Genomic DNA, 13362 nt, shown 5'->3' on the forward strand with positions numbered 1-13362 from the left:
CTTTCCTTACGGGGACGGTCGTTATTTCCTTGCCCGACAACCACCACCCACGCTCCTTCCTCTTGCTCACTCTCTCTCTCTCTCCCCAACAAACAAACAAACCAGGCTCCCACCCACTTCTTCCCACCTATAAATACCCTTCCCCCCCTCTCTTTTGCTTCTCTTCTCTTTCTTCTCCCACTGTTCCGCAGCCTTTCTCTCCGTTCGCATACTCTTCATCTCTCACGCTCTATACACCCTCATACAATCAATCTTCACGCTCTCACGCTTTCACTTTCTCATCATCCCTTTCTTTTTTCCCTTCTCTACGCTTATCCTGTGTTGGAATTTCTTCACAATGCCTTCCTCTCATATCCCCGGTATTCCCTATCTGCAGGGTCCGTCCGTCCTCGGTCGCCTGACCACTGCTTCTGCTTTCCTCCAGCTACCCCGAAGTCCTGTCAAGTTCAGACCAAACGAACGATCGCGCGCTCTGCTATCGACCCCTGCTTCGAGGCTTCCTCGTCGCATCGCGCCTGCTGCACCTCGTCGTCGCCGTTTCCAAGCTGCTCCTGTTGCCAGTGCCATTCCCTTCCCATCACTTGCTAAGTTCAAGCCTCGCTCTTCTTCACCCCCTCGTTATTGTGTTTGGACTACCCCTTCGATGTCCAAGAATGGCGTCACTCGTGCTCTTCAGAATCGCAGATTCAACCCTTCCAGCCCTGAACCAACTCGCATTCCTGTTTCTGCTAGCATCCGATCTGCCCTTCCTGTCATCCCCTGTCCACCCGCACCGCGCAAGAGGGTCGACTTTGTTAACCCAGTGACTGCTACAGTCCCATCTAATGTTGCCTCGCCTTCAAAGGTCAAAGCATCGCGTCGTACCTTTTTCCGAAATCCTGAACGCGTAGCCCGTGCTAATTTGTATGCTAGCCTCGTAGAAGCTCACAAATCTATCGTCAGCCGAAGTGCCAAACCGCTTCGAAGCATCCTTGTACGACCGGATTCGGACAAGGTGAGAGCGAAGAAGGGTGTTCGGTTCGGCTCGACTGAGATTCGTGAAGTGGACTTCTGGATTGACCGAAAGCGAAACGTCTTCCAAGACGGTGGCCTTTGGAAAATGGGAAGACTACAAGGCTGGCGTGTCACTCCCCTCGAGACCCCGAACGAAGATGGTGAAACTGAAAAATATATGACTATGTGGGGACACGATCACAGTTCTGTGTACTATCACCACCCAGATGAGCCTGAATGTACGCATGAAGGTTGCCTCTGGCAAGCAATTGCTCTCTTTGCCCGGTATTGTAGGCGGAAGAAGAAGGACCTTGGCTGTGAAGGAGAAAATCTCTTGCGTCATTGGAGCGAGTACCGGCAGAGGGCTCGTGACGAAGGGTATGATCTTCTCTAATATTCTCATCGTGTATCTCTTCCGCTTGTTGCCCATCATGTATTCTTGTTGTACTTATGCTGGTGATGTTTCTTTGTGGGTTGTGTCCTTTCCTTCATGTACCCCTTTCGCTCCCATTTATGTTCCAGTCATGTCACATCTCCTTTTCACTCGCTTGGCATACTGGCGCAGGAGTTTGCTGCATAATCACTTCGGATTTGTCCTGGTACGCGGACATTAGCTCGGCACGGAATTTTTGGCTCGCAATTCATCGTTCTAGAGGTCAGTATACACGCCCTATTTGCGTCATCGAGAGTGTATGTTAACCATATGAACAGTACATCATTTCGATCGTTCTCTTGCCCAGATTGGATTCTATCGTTTGTCGATTGCGTCTCGTTTTGCATCTTCTTTCATCAAACAGAAAACACCGAAAAAAATTGAAAAGAAAACAAAACTCAAAAAATATTCTTGTCCTACGTTCTTTTCTTGCGTTCTTGTCGTGTTTCTCGTTCTGTTTTCGAGTCCTTTGCGCATCTCGGGGGGGGGGGGGGGGGGGGGGGACTCCTAAAAGTTGAAAACAAAAAAGCCCAGAAAAAAATATTGTGCTATGTTCATATTGCGTTCTTGTCCTGCGCTTTCTGTCATCGTTCTGTCTTGTCTTGACATATCATAAAAGGAAAAACCTCAGAAAAAACATCTCGTTTCGCGTTCTCCTGATTCCGATCTTGCGTTCCAGTTGCTTATGCTTTGAGTCTGTTCTTATTCTGCTTTGTTGTTTTCTGTTGATTATTTGGGTCTCCGTCTTGTATCTGCACAGCATGTACCCCATCAACTGTCTCGTATATCGAGGCGCTTGGAGGGGTTGTATGCCCGGCATCTCGTGTTGCAATGCTCTCTTTTCAAAATAAAGAAAAATTGAGCTGTATAGAGTAGGGATAATACTGGAATGTCAACACCATGTCATATGATACTGCCAGACGTTTATCGGACTGGATATTACCGTGAGAATGTATATAACAGAAGTTCTTGTCGTACCGTGGCTGTTACTTCCAAAATACCCTCCCTTCCATTAGCCTTCGCGCCGTCCCGTAGACCGTAGACTTTCTCAGTTTTCCCTCATCATCATAGAATGCTCCCACCACCAACGTCCTACTCGGATGGCCGATAACTAGTTCCTGCTTTACGCAAGATCCAGCCGAGAGACAGTTATGCACAACCGATCCTTCAAGCCTTGCTGCTGCAGATACGCATGAACCAGTGGTGATCGGCAGGGCTCTATGTGGTTGACCCGTTGATATAGCTCGTACAACAACATCAACTTTGTCCGCAGAAATAGTTTCCCCTGATAGGATCTTATGCGAGGCAGGCTTAGACACAAAACAGATCTTGGGAATTGATGGAGGTACGGCATCAGTGGTATTTGCCATCCCTATAGCAACTGCGGCCTTGACTCGTAGTGACTCTAATCGTTCGAGTAGATCGATTCGTTTATCAGTCTCATTTGGAAGCAACGTACCATCTACATCGAGCTCGTCGGCATTCACAAAAATGCACGGATTCCCGGCATCGATGCATGTAACTTGGAGTCCATCGATGATATCAATAGTGTTACCAGTTGGAAGCAGTTTCCCTGTTTTTGAACTACCCGGAGCAACGAAGTCAAGCTGAATCTTTGCGGCAGTACCAGACACGCCATCGATAGCAAAATCGCCTTCGACAGTCTCGGATCCGTCATTAGTGATGGGAAAGGTGGCCTCAATGATTTTCTGGGTGTTGGTATTGTACAAGGAGACAGTTGTGTTAAGACCCGCTGTATTCGACGGCCTCACCAAGCCTGTATCAATAGGAAAAGGCCTAATGGCACCTGACATATTCCCACAATTGCCGGAGTAGTCGATTCGATCGTCTTTGACACCAACCTGGACGAAAGTGAATTCAATGTCTGCGTCTCTTCGATCCGATGGAGCGACGACACATATTTTGGATAGACTCGAGATTCCACCGCCCATTCCGTCAAGTTGTCTGCCATTGGGGTCAGGTGCGCCAATGGTGCCTAGAAAAATTGGTGGCCAGTCCTTTGTGTCAGACGGCAAGTCTTTTCTATGAAAAAGTAACGCCCGGGATGTGCCGCCTCGATAGTATGATGCAAGTATACTGTTTTTCTTCTTTGAATGGAGGGATGCGATGGCAGAAAATGCTCTTATATGGTCTATCGTTTGAGGTCCAAACCAGTGACGTACAAACCTGGATTGCCGTGTGAAGTCTATCAACCGTGTCATGATGCTAAATTAGACATACGTAGCTGCTTTAAGCACTGTGTCTACCACAATTTATGCGACTGATAGAGGCAAAATACCACAAAACAAGCAGAAAGCCCACACAGTTGAGCATACTACGTGCATTTTTTCTATAGAACGTTAGATGCGTCGTCGCAATAAGCTTCGAGGATTACATTCCACCTTGTTCGTTTTAGGTTAGGCGGATATCAGCCAGCCTCGCGGTTGCTTTTCGACTTTGAGTCAAAAGCTGCCATCACTCATCTCGAGGTGTACTGCTATCATCACCCATTTCACCTTCCCGCCTCCCTACCATGTAGGTGTTCTCAGAGTACTTGGCTCGACTCGGCATGTCCGCAAATCTGGAGCCTCCAATCGCCAATCTAAGATCTAGGATTTATTTAACTGCACAAACTAAGTCCAAAATACGTCGTCACTGCTTCCGTACAATTACAACTAATGGCTACAAATTCGTGATATTGCGGGTTCATAAGGTACTGGTTGGATATGGCTATTGATACTAGTTCAAAAGGTGTAGATTATCCGACAAGGTGGTGAATTGGCAAGCAATAAGGCATCCTATGGTGTTCCGATACAGTAAGATTCTGATTGAGCGGCCACTATAAACTCTACCATCAAACTGATCATTTATCGTTAAATCGTCAAGCATTCCGTGTATGCGACGCAATATTCAAGCATATAATGATAAAAACAATCACTGGGGCGTATAGAATAGAAGTTCATGTGAGAATTATGCACTTCGTCGACCATACGGCTCGAAGGGGAGCAGAGCAGAGACAATGGCCATAACCGCGTACAGGGCGGCACAGATATATATGGGAACCGGGGTATTTGTCTGTAGAAAAGTTAGTCAGTGTCTTGAGAGACTGAATCGCCTATGTAGGAACATAGTATCGATAGTCAAGTGTCGGGGAAAGAGGTAGCCAGAAGAAGGAAAATACTCACATCAGCATATTTTCCCACTATCGCACTCACAATACCCATGATTCGGTTCAACCCAATGGCGATTCCATTTCCTGTACCCCGATGAGCTGACGGGAAGATCTCGGGTGTATAGGCGTACAAAGTGCCGTAGTATATATTCAAACAGAAGTTGACCGCGCATGAGAAGCCGATATTCTGACTTTCAGTACGAACCTGGGTGTAGGCAAAGAAAAAAGCCATGGTGACAAGCGCGCCGATGATCATAGTGCCTCGACGACCCCAGAACCAACGAGAGCGACACATAAAGCCTGCGAGAATTGGTCCCCAGATACCGGAAAAGTTGACTAGGGCATAATTCCTCCAGGTGATATATTGGCTGTTGGTGCCAAATTGGGCACCACGCGTTTTCAGATAAGTAGGAAGGAAAACATTGTAGAGAGGGTAGGCCAAGCCGATGAGTAACCACGAAACCCAGACTAGGGTAGTTGACATGGCCATTTTACGTGTGACGAAAAGGCCTTGAAAATGAATGCCTAGTTCAGTGAAGGAAAAGCGGAATTTCTTCTCGCCTTGGTTGGGTTGTTGTGCATGACCAGCTTGCTCCAACATTTCGACTGTGAGGCTACATGGCCGATTGTACTTATGGGCGATGTCCTGTAATACTCGTACGGCCTGTGCGTCGCGGCCATTTGTGATAAGGAATTTGGGGGTCTCTTGCAAACGGACGACGGTAACACGGAGAACAGACAGAAGAAAAACGAAGGCGCCGGACGTGTACCAGACATAGCGCCAACCCTTGTTGGTGTCGTATGTACATGTGGCGGCGTCTGAGCACGAGAAATTGGGGAGGAAAGCCCAAGCGAACAAGCCAGCAATAAGTTGACCGATGCCTTGATACACGCGGCAAACATGTTAGCAGTTGGTTGAGATGGGTTAGAAGTGTGAGGAACTCACTCCACCAACAGGCCATCAACGTGATCAGCCATTGATGCTGGCTAGGGAGGTACTCCAAGAAAACAGTAGTATCCAAAACCAGATTTCCCCCGGAGCCGAAAGCGCTCAGGCAGATGAATAGCCCCAGCACGATCCAGTTGGGCGACGCGCCTGCGACGATGGTAAAAATAGATGAGATAAAAAGGGAGACGTTGAAAGCGAATCGACGGCCAATCACGTCGGCTGATAAACCCCAGAACAGCGCACCGACGAGCATGCCTACATATACAGCAATGGTAAGGCCAGTAGAAAACGACGGTTGAAACTCGAGGATAGCCTGAGAGGCGATGATTGACTGGAGAAGCAGCATCAATGAATCAACGGCATAACTAAAAATCCAATTAGCCGCAAACATGCAATATCAATAGGGGCTGCGATAATGCGGCGCCTACCCAAAACCGTTGAGACAAAACAGCTTCCATTGATGAGGAGTGAGACCAATCTCGTCGATGGCCTGGGAGGCAGGCGCAACCAAACTGTTAATCCATTTGTCTTTCAGAGTTCATCATCGCATTGAACCACACTCACATCGTTGATCAGGGTCATTTTGGCAGCCAGCACCTGGTCAAGGATCTGGGCTTGGAGCAGATCATTTTCGCCGTGCTGAACTGAGCGCGCATCAGCAATGTCGGTCTCCTTGGTGACCTTCTCGTCGGCCATGTAAAGCGGAGGAGTAGTCGAAGAAATGGGATCCGCCATCACTAGACAGCAGTGTCGCAATGACTTTGTAGAGATGAACCACCGGTAGTCGCTGAAGTGAGACGATCGAGACACGCGACAGCAGATAATCAGGAAGCAGAAAAGGACAGAGGAGGGCCAAGGGACACGAGCGGCTTTTGAGCTGCTGACCACATTTTGTCCGCTTGGTTCGCTTTTGGCTCGTGAGGAAGGATTCCAAGCTTAGGAAAGATAATCGTCTCTTAGCTAACCTCGAAAGGCAAAGACTTCCAAAGAGGAAGGAAGAGGGGTGCTCTGAAGCCGCTGATAGCTACGATAGCAACTGCGTTCCATCAGCTACGGCCAATCACAGCATCTTTGATGATTACAGACCGTATGGTACTCAGTACTAGGAACGTTACGGTACGGAAGGGTACGGGTTATTCCAAAATAAGCAGGTAGTCCGTGAAGCTTAAACCGCGAACCCACGTCGTGGCCATCTGATTGGTTTAAGATAACGCAATCACGGAGCCACGTGATCGAGATGTTACCATTGTCTGGCCCAGGAACGAGAACTCCACTTCAACGTGGTACCCAAGGTTACCAAGCCCTTGGATCTGACCGTTCTGTACGTAATCCGTAATACCTAACTTAACTTGTAACTTACTACGGTAGTACGTACGTACTGCGTACAGGTCTCGTGCCCTTTCCGCACACATGACTCGTGCTCTCCCTTCCTTCCCGGTTGCCTCTCTGATTATTGACTTGCAACGCCGTACTGTAAATCATTCTCAAGACAGATTGCTTGCTAGCGACCAGAGTACACCTCCATCCTGTACGTGTCTGTGTGCCGTCCAAGTCATGCGGTTCTTCAGTTGATCGTGAATCGTGATGTCGGCGACTACCCAAGCGCCGCCAAGGGCTTGGTGAAGCAAATTTTCATCCTCTCTCTAGGCAGTGTGCGCTGCTTAGATATCACGACTTAAGCCAACTTCGGTTTAAACCCAACACTCTACGAAATTTGGCCACGGACTAACCCGCCTCCCGTTAGATCCAGTCGGAAACCAACAATGGCCAAGAGCCATCTTGACCATTCATGACGCCTCAATTCAGCCTCAATAGCCTCAACGTCTTCGGTTAGGGCTGATTCCGCCAATCAGAACTGAGACATCATCATGAGAACCTGCTAGCCAGGAAAACATACTTAGGATAGGGGCGAAGGGCTTCCGCCATGCAGAGCCTCTTGTGAGTCTTATTTAACTTAACTTGTACTTCAACTTCTCTTCCTTTTGAGACTGCACGCCTTTATTCTGTTCTTTTCTGCTCCTCGTCTTTTCTAACATGGGTTGTCGTTGCTGTTGATTCGTCACCCAGGCTTCCATTCGTTTCAGTTCATTCGTTTTAATCACCGCCATGACGGCGGCTGTCTCACTCTCGCTTCGGCGCCAATGGCGCTTGTCTCTCGCTATTGCATGTCTCTTTCCAATCCTGTCCTCAGCGAGTCCGTGGATTGTTACTGCGAATTACGAAGCAGTTGTCACCGTTATACCCGGCTATACCGATAGGTATGGCACAGAACCTGCGGAAACCTACTCTGATATTATGACCATTACATCTCCGACTGGGTCTCCCATATCGACGTCCACCATCACCGAGACCGATTATTACTCGGACACTTATACCATAGTCGAAGTCTTGTATCCATACAATCCTACCCCAACTTTAACCGGTGCAGCGTACGCAACGGCCACTACCGATGATTACGCCTACGTCTACACGAGCTACCGAGTGAATCTCGTTTACACTGCACCGACTTCCTGCAGCACGACGTGGACCTATACCACAGCAGTGCCAGTTGATCCGCCTTATCAAATTGAACATGCACTCGTGCCAACTAGTGTCTCTACAAGCTACTCGGTGAACAACCGAACTCCATTTAAACCAACCACCATCACCGAAGCGTACGCCTACATAGACCCAACCCAAGTGCCTACTTCCAGCTTGTCTGTACTGCGCTACAACTACGCCCCGTATCCATCATGCTACAACCCATCTTCAGATCACAGTACTTCCGGAGACTCGTCATCCTCGTCATCTTCATCTTCATCTTCATCATCTTCCGGTATCTACTCTTGCGGTTATTATTACTGTAGTTCAGATGATGGCTCCGTTAGTTGGATCAACGACTCCTATTACTTCGGCATCTCCCCATTGGCGATAATCCTAATCACTGTTCTCGGGTGGTCGCTCATAATTTTCGTGGCCGGCCTGTTTGAGAACTACTTTTATTTCCAACGGTTAATGAAAGGATGGCAAGCTCGCCGTGGACTACCAATCACATGGTGGTTTTGGATTTTTCCAATAACTACTCTCCTTTGTCTAGGGTTCAGTCGGAGGGGATTTCAGGCACGGAATGAAGAAGACGCTCGGGAATTGCGACAAAAGTGGGAAGAGATGGGTTTCTGGAAGAGAAAGACACTGTGGTTACGGTACGGATTCACCTGGGGCTATCCGTCAATACTTGGTCCTGCTCCTCCACGAGTTGGAAGACCATCGAACGCGAGGCCGACACAACCTCTGCTTCAAGTGTCACCCCCTGCTAGTGAAACAGGAGAAGTCAGCCGTCAACCAACACCACGAACATCGGATGGCGATGGCGACGTCGAATCTGCTGCCGTAACGGCATCTACTCCCCATCAGAGTCAACCGGCGATGTCTGGTGGACTACCATCTCAGACGCTACAGGTACCTCCTCCCATGCCGACAAGGCCACAACGAGTTCCAGATCAGTCTGTGGAGCCGATTCCTGAACAAGATGAGATAACCTCTACTGGAGAGCGACGAAATGGAGAAGCGGTCGCTGAGAAGCCAGTCTCGGACAAAGAAGAATCTACGACGTCCTAAGAAACTTTGTATCTCCTGGTCCTTTTTTTTTTTTTTTTTTTTTTATCTATCTAGCGTTTGATCGTTATTACGGATAAAGAGTACGAGACCGGAACTGTGTAGTTCGGCTCCTAATAGATAATGATATGTATATATGCGATTACTGCATAGCTTACGGCTCAATTCTTGATTGTCACAATTGTATCACATTCGCAGCCTCTCTATTTGCCCAAACTATCCTTGACAAGTCCTCGAGATCGACTTGTCATGCAGAACCGAATCATCGACGAGATTAGGATAATCCGTAGTATGTTGTGGTACGGAAGAAGCTAGCCAGCGCGGACTCAATAGAGTGAATTCGGTCTTCCTGATGTTCATCGATTTACATCCAGAGTCTTCCCAAGTACCTCTGGCGATCATACAAGGATGTTCAAACTACTGGTACACTAGTACTGCTAGGCCAGGGTTTTAGGGAGTATTTGCGAGTGGGTACATGCTTCAAACCGCCAATCCCACATTGCTACGTATGAAGCCTGTCAATTGCATGGATGTCATCACATACAGGTAGGTAAATGTGCATGGTTTCCCTCTTTATAGGATGATAACTGCGTGATTGTTATAGGTCGGATTTTCATACTATCACAAATGAAGTCATGGACTATCTGTTGTTCCGCACAACATGTTGGTTCTAGGTACATAGGTAGGAATTCTAGGTAAGATTAGCTGGTTATACATGTATCCGGACTTAACCAGTGCCCTGTGGTTATTCAATCTTCGTTTACAAGACACTGCGGCTTATATCTAAGGATTTCTAGTCGCTGGAGTATGGGCGGCTCCATTTCAGTTGCCTCCTGCGTGGGCTTACTCCCATCAGGATTGCTCAGTTCAATTGTATCTGTGGTGCTATGGTACTTTGCTGTGTATCTCAGATCTCCGCTGCGCAAGTTCCCGGGTCCTTTTCTTGCAGGTAATATAAATTTCAATCTTAACTCCAGTCTTGCCTTGTGTGTTTAGCTTCCATACCTCATTGCTAAGAAAGGGGTACTATAGGACTGTCCAATACTTGGAGGATGTACCACGTCTGGTAAGGCAAGTACCACGTTATTATTCACGACCTACATAAAAAATACGGTCCTGTGGTCCGCATTGCTCCAAACATCTAGATTTGGACATCCCAGAGCTAGTGAAGACCATATACAACACCAAGGGGAACTGGAAAAAGGTGAGATGTGGCCGCTGCCACAATAAAGCTCCCTCACTAAGAGAAGAAATAGACAGAATTCTATCATGGAAGTAGCGCAAAGGTAGATGCCAAAATCATCTATAACTTATTTAGCCAGACGGATCCTGTGGCTCATGCGCGAGAAAAACGGCCGATCGCGAAATACTATTCGATGAACGGTGTTCTGTCTTTAGAACCGCATATCGACAAGATGATCGGCTACTTGTGCAAGAAACTTGAGGAAGAATTTATCGACAAACCCGAGGCTGAGAAGAGCTGCGATTTAGGTCAATGGTTGTTGTTCTGTGAGTTGTTCTTCTTCTTACCCATTTGTATGATCGGACGATTATCGCCTCGAAGGACATCCAATGGCTCATAGGCCATGATTGGTAGACACTTGGGATGTTGTTGGCAATGCCACATTCAGTCAGTCCATTGGTTATCTAGAAAATGGCTACGACTTTGACAACACTATTGCGATTTCCGATAAAGCGATGGAGTATTTCTCACTTGTAGGACAGTACCCGATCCTGGGTCGCCTGCTGGACAAAAACCCAGTTTACCGCATTGGTCCACCAGGATTTGGAAATATCACCAATATTTGCGTTCAACACCTGATCGATCGGTTGCAGGGTAACGATGCAGCCCACCATGATCCTAGCAGGCCTCGCTTCCTCGACAGATTCATTGAGGCCAAATCGACCAATGGAGACTTTGTCAATGACGGACAGATCATCTCTTATTTAATGATCAACATGATTGCCGGGGCAGATACGACTGCTGTCACTCCTAGAGCTGTAATATATTTCTCACTGAAGAACCCCCGTGTCTAGAAGCGATTACAGGAAGAACTTCCTGTCCAACAACCCAAATCATCTCCAATATCCTTCAAGCATGCGTATGGCCTTTCATATCTCAACGCGGTAGTCCGTGAAGTTATGCGCCTCCATCCAAGCGTTACCATGATCTTGGAGCGATATGTTCCTCAAGGCGGTCTTTCTCTCCCAGGAGGCGGATTTATTCAGCAGGGATACATCACGGGCATGAACCCGTACGTGATAGCCGGCAACAAATCCATCTGAGGTCAAGATGCAGAAGTCTTCCGGCCTGAGAGGTGGCTCAGGGATACAGAACGGGAGACCGAAGACGAATTCCAGCAACGCCTTACGTTGATGAACAATTGCGATCTTGTGTTCGGAGCTGGTAGCCGGGTATATATTGGCAAGAATTTGGCGCTCTTGGAAGTGTATAAGGTGGTGGGCACGCTGATTTCGCGGTATGATGTGGAATTGGTATATCCTGATCAGGAGTGGAAGACGCATAACAGCTTCTTCCTCGGACAGGAGGGTGTTGAGGTCAAGCTTTCTCGGAGGTGGAAGTAAGTGGAACCAATCATTTTATGGGAGTTGTGATTAGATCCAGAGTATGTTTATGAAAACGGCCGAGTGTCTCGCAGCTTTATGGAACGCTTTCTCTGCATCTGCATTTCTGTTCTGGTAATATAGAGATCGACCAAGCCAATGGATAGAACCAAGTGTATATTTGTGTATGGGGCCAAGTGTATCTTCTCGCCCTTTGAACTTCGCGGAACAATCTCTCCGACACTTTGCATAGCTTCTGGCACAAAAGAGAGCGAGCACGCCAATGCATGGAGTCAAGTGTATTCACATGGGTGATTCCAAGTTCCTTTTTCTGACTCTCAAGCACTGTTCGGAACAGATTCTCTGCTCTCTTGTATTCCCCATTGATGTAGCGAGATATGCCATGATTACAAGCAGAAGTTAAAACATCGAATTCATCGAAAGAGGGGTCGCCATTTAAAGTCGTTGCTCTTGGCTCGGTACCAGTTGCTAATCTTTTTCCTTTTGCGCGTTTTCATTTTTTGCCGGCTAGCTAAGAGAGAAGACTGCAAGTGCTCTATTTCATCATCAGTCATCAGACTAGGATCCATCTAACTATTTTAAGTCGATTGCATTTAAAATTGCATTTAAACCCTCGCTATTGGGAATAATCCCTTCACAACCTTTGCCATGCTATTCACATCAGGAACACTGCTCCCCATCATACCCACGGCATCATTGCCCCTGATTGGGGCTTCCTGTTTGAGAGGAGTACCGTGAGCATCGGCATTTTGTGACTCTGATATCTTCCACGCTCGTACAAGCCAGAGGCAGCTGCATGCTGCCATAAACATAAAGCCGACGAATATCTGGGTATGCAGAAACTCGTTTGTGCTATGGGTTCGCAACCAAGGGGCGATCGGTTCAACAAATGTGCTCGGGATCACCACCGAAAGCCAATCCTCGACCCCGCTGTCGCAACACCATTTGCAAGGGAACGTCGGCGGGTGAACCACTGAGGGATGATACTAACGATAGCACTGAATTGCATTCCCATGCCGAATCCGAAACACAGAGCATGACTGAGGAACAACTGCCAAATCTGACTCGCCCACGACGCTCCTAACAATGCTGCGGTCTGCAATGTAATTCCGATATTAAGGTAGTTCGTTGTGCCCCATGATCGGGTGGTGATTGTCGCGACAGGTGCGATGAATTGGACCATACTAAGGGAACGGTCCCCGATAAAGGCAAAGCCGAGGTCTGATACCCCCGGAAATGTATTCGTGGCCGGATAATGGGCCAAAAAGACACCATAGGACTAAATGTGACGAAAATTAGCAAACAAGCCTTGTCTGAAGGTCGTGAGGCCTTACACTATTGATTTCCCAAGTATTGGCGATGACTAAAAGACACACACCACACAGACCCAGCCATAACCACCATCGATCTCCGTGGTGGCTGATGGTGGTTGACAATGCTCGGGGTCCGTGGCGTTGTCGGCCGGCTTGTGATCTGCTGGGTGATTCTCAGATAGCGCCTGCTCTGCAACAAAGGCAGTAGAAGAGCGAATGAAATCGGGGGTTGGCAGAGTCATTGCTATGGTGTGACTTGGATTATGATTCTTCTCACACTGTATTTCTTTGTTTATTATCAGCAGGTAGTAGAAAGAAGATG

At 47.8% G+C, this 13362-nt stretch overlaps 6 protein-coding genes across 6 annotated transcripts; 3 read left to right on the forward strand and 3 right to left on the reverse strand.

Moving 5' to 3' along the window:
• Positions 1-337: 337 nt before the first annotated feature.
• Positions 338-1387, forward strand: EYB26_005043 (uncharacterized protein; the record flags this gene model as incomplete). Its single annotated transcript, XM_054264333.1, has 1 exon — positions 338-1387. The coding sequence occupies one exon, from the start codon at positions 338-340 to the stop codon at positions 1385-1387; it is 1050 nt and encodes a 349-aa protein (XP_054120308.1).
• Positions 1388-2412: 1025 nt separating this feature from the next.
• On the reverse strand, positions 2413-3648 carry EYB26_005044 (uncharacterized protein; the record flags this gene model as incomplete). Its single annotated transcript, XM_054264334.1, has 1 exon — positions 2413-3648. The coding sequence occupies one exon, from the start codon at positions 3646-3648 to the stop codon at positions 2413-2415; it is 1236 nt and encodes a 411-aa protein (XP_054120309.1).
• A 748-nt stretch (positions 3649-4396) lies between these two features.
• Positions 4397-6282, reverse strand: EYB26_005045 (uncharacterized protein; the record flags this gene model as incomplete). The annotated part of the gene is made up of 5 exons (XM_054264335.1): positions 4397-4501; positions 4612-5480; positions 5545-5912; positions 5976-6037; positions 6112-6282. The coding sequence occupies 5 exons, from the start codon at positions 6280-6282 to the stop codon at positions 4397-4399; spliced, it is 1575 nt and encodes a 524-aa protein (XP_054120310.1).
• Positions 6283-7653: 1371 nt separating this feature from the next.
• Positions 7654-9144, forward strand: EYB26_005046 (uncharacterized protein; the record flags this gene model as incomplete). The annotated part of the gene is made up of 1 exon (XM_054264336.1): positions 7654-9144. The coding sequence occupies one exon, from the start codon at positions 7654-7656 to the stop codon at positions 9142-9144; it is 1491 nt and encodes a 496-aa protein (XP_054120311.1).
• An 804-nt stretch (positions 9145-9948) lies between these two features.
• On the forward strand, positions 9949-11727 carry EYB26_005047 (uncharacterized protein; the record flags this gene model as incomplete). Its single annotated transcript, XM_054264337.1, has 6 exons — positions 9949-10090; positions 10287-10345; positions 10398-10650; positions 10739-11142; positions 11191-11396; positions 11469-11727. The coding sequence occupies 6 exons, from the start codon at positions 9949-9951 to the stop codon at positions 11725-11727; spliced, it is 1323 nt and encodes a 440-aa protein (XP_054120312.1).
• A 901-nt stretch (positions 11728-12628) lies between these two features.
• Positions 12629-13282, reverse strand: EYB26_005048 (uncharacterized protein; the record flags this gene model as incomplete). The annotated part of the gene is made up of 2 exons (XM_054264338.1): positions 12629-13006; positions 13106-13282. The coding sequence occupies 2 exons, from the start codon at positions 13280-13282 to the stop codon at positions 12629-12631; spliced, it is 555 nt and encodes a 184-aa protein (XP_054120313.1).
• Between the last annotated feature and the right edge of the window lie 80 nt (positions 13283-13362).

This window comes from Talaromyces marneffei, chromosome 3 (assembly GCF_009556855.1).
Source record: "Talaromyces marneffei chromosome 3, complete sequence".
In the NCBI taxonomy this organism is placed as follows: domain Eukaryota; kingdom Fungi; phylum Ascomycota; class Eurotiomycetes; order Eurotiales; family Trichocomaceae; genus Talaromyces; species Talaromyces marneffei.